Here is an 8,893-nt window from a genome sequence, read left to right on the forward strand (position 1 = left end):
TTTTATGGGTTTCTTATGGGTTTTTGGGGGATTTTGGGATTTTTGTTGGGGTTTTGTTTTGGTTTTTTTTTTCCTCCAAATTTTTAGGATTTTTAAATGGGTTTTAAATGGTGGGGTTTTGTGTCTTTTATGGGTTTTTGAGGGCTTTTCAGATTTTTTGGAGTTTTTATTTTCCAAATTGTTGGGGTTTTAATATGGGGTTTAAATGGGTTTTTTATGGGTGGTTATGGGTTTTTTTATGGGGTTTAGGGTGGTTTTGGAATTTTTTTTAATTATTTCGAATTCTTGGGGTTTTTTAATGGGTTTGTAATGGGTATTTAATGGGTTTTTTATGGGATTTGGTGTTTTTTGTTTTGTTTTGTTTTTGGGGTTTTTTCCCAATTCTTTGGGGTTTTTTTTATGGCTTCTGGGGTTTTTTTGGTCTTTTCCCAAAAATTTTTAGAATAACTAGGGGTTTTTAATGGGTTTGGGGTTTTTTTTCTGATTGTTGGGGGATTCTTTTGGAATTCTTTGGGGTTTTTTATGGGGTTTTGGGCTTATTTGGGTTTTCTTTGGGGGTATTTTTAGAATTTCTAGGGTTTTTAATGAGTTTTTGGGTTTTTGTTGGTATTTTTTAGAATTCTTTGGGAGTTTTTATGGGTTTGGGGTTTTTTTTTTGTTTTTTTGGGGGGTATTATTTAGAATTCTTTGGAGGTTTTTTTATGGGTTTGGGGTTTTGGGGAGGGATTTTTTTTAAAATTCTTTGGGGTTTTTATGGGTTTTTGGTGTTTTTTTAGATATTTGGAGGGATTTTTTTGGAATTCCTTGGGATCTTTTAGGGGGTTTGGGGGTTTTTGGGGGGTAGATTTAGAATTCTTTGGGGTTTTAATGGGTTTTTGGGTTTTTTTCCCAGAGATTTTTTAAAATTATTTTTAGAATTCTTTGGGGGTTTAAGTTTTGGGATTTTTTGGGGGAACCTTTAGAATTTTTGGGGTTTTAATGGGGTTTTTTTCCAGAGATTTTTTAAAATTTTGTTTTAGAATTCTTTGGGGTTTTAATGGGTTTTTGTTTGGTTTTTTTAAATTTAATTTTAATTTTTTTTTAAATTCTTTGGGGGTTTTATGGGTTTTTGGTGTTTTTTTGGATATTTGGGGGGATTTTTTTTGAGTTCTTAGGGTTTTTATGGAATCTTGGGGTTTTTTGGGGGTACCTTTAGAATTTTTGGGGTTTTAATGGGTTTTTGGTTTTTTTCCAGAGATTTTTTTTAATTTTATTTTTAGAATTCTTTGGGGTTTTAATGGGTTTTTGTTTGGTTTTTTTAAATTTAATTTAAAATTTTTTTTAATTCTTTGGGGGTTTTATGGGTTTTTGGTGTTTTTTTGGATATTTGGGGGGATTTTTTTTTAATTCTTTGGGATCTTTTATGGATTTTGGGGGATACCTTTAGAATTCTTTGGGATTTTAATGGGTTTTTGGTTTTTTTTTTCCCCCGAGATTTTTTTTAATGTTTTTTAGAATTCTTTGGGGTTTTAATGGGGTTTTTTTTTGTTTTTTTAAGAATTTTTTGGGGTTTTAATGGGGTTTTTTTTTGTTTTTTTAAGAATTTTTTGGGGTTTTAATGGGGTTTTTTTTTGTTTTTTTAAGAATTTTTTGGGGTTTTAATGGGTTTTTGGTTTTTTTTTTCCCGAGATTTTTTTTTTGTTTTTTAGAATTCTTTGGGGTTTTAATGGGGTTTTTTTTTTGTTTTTTTTTGTTTTTTTTGGGGGGGGTTTTTTTAAGAATTCTTTGGGGTTTTTATGGGTCTTGGCTTTTTTTGTTGGCCTGGTTGTTTCTTTTTCTGCTGGATCCCACCTTCCCCTCCCCGGGATGACCCAAAAACCCTCCCGGGCCGGGATTCCACGGAAGCTTCTGGAAGTTCCGGGCGGGGAGCGGGGCCAGCCTCACCTGCCAGGATGAAGATTCCCACCAGGATGAGGAGCACCAGGAGGTAGAGCCCCACCACGGAATATTTCAGCGCCGCCACCGAGCCCACCCGGCCGCGGCAGGGCCAGGGCCGCCTCCTCGGGCCGGGATCTGCCGAGGGAGCAGAACACGGATCAGCAGAGCCTTGGAACGCCGGGAATGCCGGGATCACCCCGGGATCCATCCCTGGAAGCGCCCGAGGAGAGGCTGGGAGGGGTTGGAGCCACCTGGGAATGGCGGGAATGGGGCGGGATTGGGGGTCCCTTCCCACCCAAAGCGTTCCGGGATCCTCGGGATGGAGCCAGGATGGGCTTCCCAGCAGGGAAATCCCGTGGGATGCGGCTCCAAGGAAATCCCTGAGCTCCAGGGAATCCCGGGAGCCGCTTCCCCATCCCAAGGGACTCCAGGAGAGCTGGGATTGGGCAAGGGCTGGAGGGGCGGGAGGCAGGGAATGGCTTCCAGTGGGAAAGGGGAGCTTGGGATGGTGGGATCTTGGGAAGGAATTCCCAGAGAATCCCTGGATCCCTGGAAGTGCCCAAGGGTGGATTTGGATCATCCTGGGATCATGGGATTGAAGGTCCCTGGATCCCATCCCAAACCATTCCAGGATTCTGGGATCAAGGACACTCAGGATCCATCCCGAGGCATTTTTATGGAATTCAGGGATGGAAAAGGGAAGGGAGACCCTTCCTGGAGTCCCCAATTCCCAGGGCAGCCCCTGGATCCCAAATTTCCTTCTCCAGGAGGAATCGGGATGGGGCAGGATCCAGAGCCAGGCTGGGAGAGCTGGGAATGTTCACTGGGATCAGGGAAGGATCCAGGGAATGCTTGGAGCCTTTTCCAGAGGCTCCAGGAGAGCTGGGATTTGGGCAAGGGCTGGAGGGCCAGGAGGCAGGGAATGGCTTCCAGTGGGAAAGGGGAGCTTGGGATGGTGGGATCTTGGGAAGGAATTCCCGGCTGGGCTGGAATTCCCAGAGAATCCCTGGATCCCTGGCAGTGCCCAAGGAAAGGTTGGATGGGCTTGGAGCACCCCGGGATGGTGGGAAGTGTCCCTCTCCATGGAATGGGATGGGTTTGGAGGTCTCTTCCCACCCAAGGCATTCCCTGTTGGACCCTGGCAGGAACACCGGGTTTCTGGGAGCAGATTTTCCCAGCATTTTCACTCCTGCTCTATTTGCCCTTTCCCAGATCCGAGTTTCCCCAAGGAGACACCAACGGAAGAGGAGGAAAAGCGCAGAATTCCCACCTGGAGCCTCCATCCGGGTGTTCTGTGCCTCTGGGAGCCCCGAGGCTCCGACCCAGAGCCCCTCATCCCGCAGGAGAGGGGAACCCCAAATCCAAACCTCCTGGATGGAGACAGCGCTGATCCACGGCCGGATCCAGCCTGGAGCATTCCTGCTGGGATTTGGGATCCCATCCCTGCTGGGGTTTGGGATCCCATTCCCATGGCAATTCCCAGCCCCAGCCTGGCCCATTCCTGCTGGGATTTGGGATCCCATCCCTGGATGGATTTGCGATCCCATCCCATGGCAATTCCCAATTCCCACTGGGATTTGGGATCCCATCCCACGGCAATTCCCACTTCCACCTTGGCCATCCCTGCTGGGATTTGGGATCTCATTCCCTGTCAGAGCAGTTCCCACTTCCAGCCTGGGCCATTCCCACTGGGATTTAGGATCCAATTCCCACTGGGATTTGGGATCCCATCCCACAGCAACTCCCAGCTCCAACCTGGCCCATCCCTGCCGGGATTTGGGATCTCATTCCCTGTCAGAGCAATTCCCACTTCCAGCCTTGGCCATTCCCACTGGGATTTGGGATCCCATCCCATGGCAATTCCCAGCTCCAGCCTGAGCCATTCCTGCTGGGATTTGGGATCCCATTCCCGCTGGGATTTGGGATCCAACCCAGGGCAATTCCCCACTTCCAGCCTGGGCCATTCCCACTGGGATTTGGGATCCCATTCCCACTAGGATTTGGGATCTCATTCCCATGGCAATTCCCAGCTCCAGCCTGGCCCATTCCCACTGGGATTTGGGATCCCATCCCACGGCAATTCCCACCTCCAGCCTGCCCCATCCCTGCTGAGATTTGGGATCCCATTCCCTGTCAGAGCAATTCCCACTTCCACCTTGGCCAATGCCACTGGGATTTGGTATCCCATTCCTGCTGGGATTTGGGATCCCATTCCCATGGCAATTCCCAGCTCCAGCCTGGGCCATTCCCACTGGGATTTGGGATCCCATTCCCTGTCAGAGCAATTCCAAGCTCCACCCTGGCCATTCCCGCTGGGATTTGGTATCCCATTCCTGCTGGGATTTGGGATCCCATTCCCATGGCAATTCCCAGCTCCAGCCTGGGCCATTCCCACTGGGATTTGGGATCCCATTCTCTGTCAGAGCAATTCCCACTTCCAGCGTGGCCCATTCCTGCTGGGATTTGGGATCCCATCCCTGTTGGGATTTGGGATCACATCCTACAGCAATTCCCACTTCCAGCCTGGCCCATTCCCACTGGGATTTGGGATCCCATCCCACGGCAATTCCCACTTCCACCTTGGCCATCCCTGCTGGGATTTGGGATCTCATTCCCTGTCAGAGCAGTTCCCACTTCCAGCCTGGGCCATTCCCACTGGGATTTAGGATCCAATTCCCACTGGGATTTGGGATCCCATCCCACAGCAATTCCCAGCTCCAGCCTGGGCCATTCCCGCTGGGATTTGGGATCCCATCCCAGGACAATTCCCAGCTCCAGCCTGGGCCATTCCCGCTGGGATTTGGGATCCCATCCCAGGACAATTCCCAGCTCCAGCCTGCCCCATCCCCGCCAGGCCCAGGTGGGGTCTCGCCCCATCCCAGTGGGATCGAGCTGCTCCCTGGAATTCCAGCGACGGAACCCCTGGATGGGGAGATCCCAGAATTCCAGGGACCCTTTCCCTGGTCCTCCCCGAGCTCCAGGGCTGTCCCCGCGTGTCCCTCCCGGGAGAACAGGGATGCCTGGAAAAGCTCCAGCCGGGAAGGGGTTACGGTGGGCGGATCCCGAAACTCCGGAGCCCGGGGATGAGCTGCGGGATGGATCCCGCGGGAATGCGGCTCAGGTGGGACCCGGGATGCTCCAGCTGGATCCCATCCCCCGCTCCCCGCCCAGAGTTCCTGGGAAGGAGCCGCGGGGTGAGGAGGGCGCCGATGTTTTCCTGACTTTTGGCGCTTCCAGCGTCTCCCGGGACAGCCCGGGAGGGGCTGGCGGCGCGCCCCGATCCACCCACTCCCATTCCCGGCCCTTGGAAGCGCGGCCGGCAGCGTTTGCCCGTGGAGAGGGCCGGGATCCAAGGAAAAGCGAACATTTCCTGCCCCTGCCCAGGCTCCGGGGAGCGGGAGGAGGAAAACAGCCGGGATTCCGGGATTCGGGCTCCCCGAAACCCTGGAAAAGGCGCGGGGACGCCGTTCCTGGCCAGCAGGAGGATTGGATCGCGCTCCCGATGGATCCTCGTCCCTTCCCGCGGGAGTTTTCCATGAATTCGGGCGGGATCCGGGTGGTCCCACCCTGGGGGGTGACGCTGCTCCTGCCCCTTCCCAGAAATCCCGCTCCAGGGATCTCTCCCCTGGGAATGGGGTGAGCCCCGCCTTGGGATGAGCCCCGAGAATTCCAGGCGGAATTCCATCAAAACCCCAAAGGCAGGGAGGGGATTTGCTGGGAATTCTGGGATCAGTCCTGGGGGGGCTCCAGCTCTTCCCTCCCGGCTCTTCCAGCGGTTTCCCACTGGGAAGGGATGGGAGCAGCAGGATTGGGAAGTGGAAAGAGACAGGAGCAGAGATTTTGGGAATGGGATCAACACTCAGGGATCTCCTGGGTGGGAAAGCTGTCCCTACCCCCGCAGGTCCCCTTGGAGTCACCTCCATGAGTTCCTTGCAGCATTCCCAGCAGGAATTTATCCGGAGCTGGATGTTGCCAGCTCAGCCAGCCCTTCCCCACCTCCCAGCCGGGAATTCCTTCCCAAGATCCCACCATCCCAAGCTCCCCTTTCCCACTGGAAGCCATTCCCTGCCTCCTGGTCCTCCAGCCCTTGCCCAAATCCCAGCTCTCCTGGAGCCTCTGGAAAAGGCTCCAAGCATTCCCTGGTCCCTTCCCTGATCCCAGTGAACATTCCCAGCTCTCCCAGCCTGGCACTGGATCCAGCCCCATCCCGACTCCTCCTGGAGAAGGAATTTTGGGATCCAGGGGCTTCCCTGGGAATTTGGGACTCCAGGAAGGGTCTCCTTTCCCTTTTCCATCCCCGAATTCCATAAAAATCCCTGGGGATGGATCCTGAGTGTCCTTGATCCCAGAATGGTTTGGGATGGGATCCATAGACCTTCAATCCCATCCCAGGGACACCTCCCACGATCCCAGGCTGCTCCAAGCCCTCTCCAACCTTTCCTTGGGCACTGCCAGGGATGGGGAACCGCAGAATCCCTGGAAAACCTGGGCCAAGGCCAGGACACCTCCCGGTGCTGCTCCCACCACGGAATCCACCATTCCCAGGGCTGGGAATCCCGGCCGGAGCCCGGAGCTGAGCGCTGAGCTCATCCCGGCCTCCTGTGCCCGCCAGGAGCCACATCCGGAGCTCCTTCCCCAGGAATCCCAGCTCCCGCGGGCTCTGCGCGCTCCCGCCGGGCGTCCCGGGGGCATCCCGAGGTGGATCCCAAGGCGGATCCTGGGGGGATCCCGAGGTGGATCCGGGGGGGGATCCGGGGGTGGATCCAGAGGCAGATCCAGAGGTGAATCTGGAGGTGGATCATGGGGTGGATCCTGAGGTGGATCCAGGGGTGGATCAGGAGGTGGATCCCAAGGTGGACCCTGTGGTGGATCCAGAGCTGGATTGTGGGGTGGATCCCAAGGTGGATCCCAAAGTGGATCCTGGGGAGAGCCTGCAGGTGGGTTTAGAGGTGGATCCAGAGGAGGATCCAAGGGTGGATCCAGAGGCAGATCCACCCCAGGTGGATCCAGAGGTGGATTCTGAGGCAGAACCAGGGGTGGATCTGGAGACAGATCCTGGGGTGGATCCAAAGGTGGATCTGGAAGTGGATCCAGACACGGATCCCAAGGCAGATCCCGAGTGGATCCAGAGGAGGATTCCAAGGTGGAACCAGGGGTGGATCTGGAGCCGGATCCAGAAGTGGATCCACAGGTGGATCCAGAGGTGGATCCAGAGGCAGATCCAAAGTGGATCCAGAGGTGGATTCCAAGGTGGAACCTGGGGTGGATCCAGAGGCGGATCCCGAGTGGATCCCGAGGCGGATCCGCGCTCACCATCCTCGCAGAGGTTCAGCTTGGAAAGGCTCCGTCCCTCCAAGGGCTCCTCCAGCACGGATCCGTTCTCCCGCTCGGAGAAGGTGTGGAGATCCACGGCCTTGCTCTCCATCCTGCTGGAGGAAAACGGGAATGTGCCACGGGGCTGGGCCTCGGCACATCCCAATCCCAATCCCAATCCAAACCCCAATCCCGATCCCAACCCCAATCCCGATCCCAATCCCAGTCCCAATCCCAATCCCGATCCCAACCCCTATCCCAATCCCAATCCTAATCCTAATCCCAATCCCAATCCCAATGCCAATCCTAATCCCAATCCCAATCCCGGCTCTGGCATTGTGATGGGGCAGGTGCAACCCCACCTGCAGCTCCGGAATTCCAAAATCTGCGGGACACGGAGCTGGAGAGGAGAGCCCGGAGCTGCTCCAGGGCTGGGAGAGCTGGGAATGTTCACTGGGATCAGGGAAGGATCCAGGGAATGCTTGGAGCCTTTTCCAGAGGCTCCAGGAGAGCTGGGATTTGGGCAAGGGCTGGAGGGCCAGGAGGCAGGGAATGGCTTCCAGTGGGAAAGGGGAGCTTGGGATGGTGGGATCTTGGGAAGGAATTCCCGGCTGGGCTGGAATTCCCAGAGAATCCCTGGATCCCCGGCAGTGCCCAAGGCTGGCTGGACGGGGTTTGGGGCAGGCGCAGATCCATGGATTCTGTTTTCCCTGGGAACGTTGTGCCGCTGGGGTTTGTCACCCCCACCCCCGTTACACCAGCAGCACTCCCAGCTCCGCTCCCACTTCCAAGGGGAGAAACCATCCGGGAATTCCAGAGGGGCTCTCAAATCCCCCGCAGGGACGGGAATGGGGAACGGGGAAGGAGCATCCCGGGGGAAGCGGGATACGGAGAAACAGAGATTGACCCGGGACACTGGGACAGGAACCGGGACTGGGAGAACTGGGATAGGAACTGGGATAGGGAGAACTGGGATAGGAACTGGGACTGGGAGAATTGGGATAGGAACTGGGACAGGGGGATCCGGGATAGGAACCGGGACCGGGGATCTGGGATAGGAACTGGGATAAGAGCTGGGATAGGAACGGTGATGGGAACCAGGATACTCGGTAGCCCTCCCCGAAGTGGGATAGGAACCGGGATAGGAACTGGGGTTGGGAGAACTGGGATGGGAACCAGGACAGGGGGAATTGGGATAGGAACCGGGACAGGGGATCTGGGACAGGATCTGGGACAGGGGATCCAGGATAAGAGCTGGAATAGGAACTGTGATAGGAACCAGGATAGGAACCGGGATAGGGTGAACCAGGAACAGGAGCATCCCCTGGGAATGTCAGGGCAAAAATGCCCCACAGGGATTCGGGGCAAGAACTTTCCCTGGGGAAACTGGGACAGGGAGAACTGGGATAGGAACCGGGACAGGGAGAACTGGGACAGGAACTGGGACAGGGAGAACCGGGATAGCAACCGGGACAGGGAGAACCGGGATAGCAACCGGGACAGGGAGAACCGGGATAGCAACCGGGACAGGGAGAACCGGGATAGCAACCGGGACAGGGAGAACCGGGATAGCAACCGGGACAGGGAGAACCGGGATAGCAACCGGGACAGGGAGAACCGGGATAGCAACCGGGACAGGGAGAACCGGGATAGCAACCGGGAC

The 8,893-nt window shown here is 54.5% G+C and overlaps 1 protein-coding gene across 1 annotated transcript in view; it reads right to left on the minus strand.

The window, feature by feature from the left end:
- The window catches only part of SCARA5 (scavenger receptor class A member 5), a gene marked incomplete at its 3' end in the record, with an annotated part of 31,090 nt that extends 23,744 nt beyond the window's left edge, over positions 1 to 7,346 (minus strand). Inside the window, exons 1-2 of the mRNA XM_039711919.1 lie at positions 7,231 to 7,346; positions 1,924 to 2,052 (exon numbers count right to left, since the gene is read on the minus strand). Of these exons, the coding sequence (XP_039567853.1) occupies positions 1,924 to 2,052; positions 7,231 to 7,342 (241 nt within the window). The remainder of the gene's footprint in view (positions 1 to 1,923; positions 2,053 to 7,230) is intronic.
- Between the last annotated feature and the right edge of the window lie 1,547 nt (positions 7,347 to 8,893).

This window comes from Passer montanus, unplaced genomic scaffold (assembly GCF_014805655.1).
Source record: "Passer montanus isolate IOZ18808 unplaced genomic scaffold, ASM1480565v1 scaffold255, whole genome shotgun sequence".
Classification (NCBI taxonomy): Eukaryota; Metazoa; Chordata; class Aves; order Passeriformes; family Passeridae; genus Passer; species Passer montanus.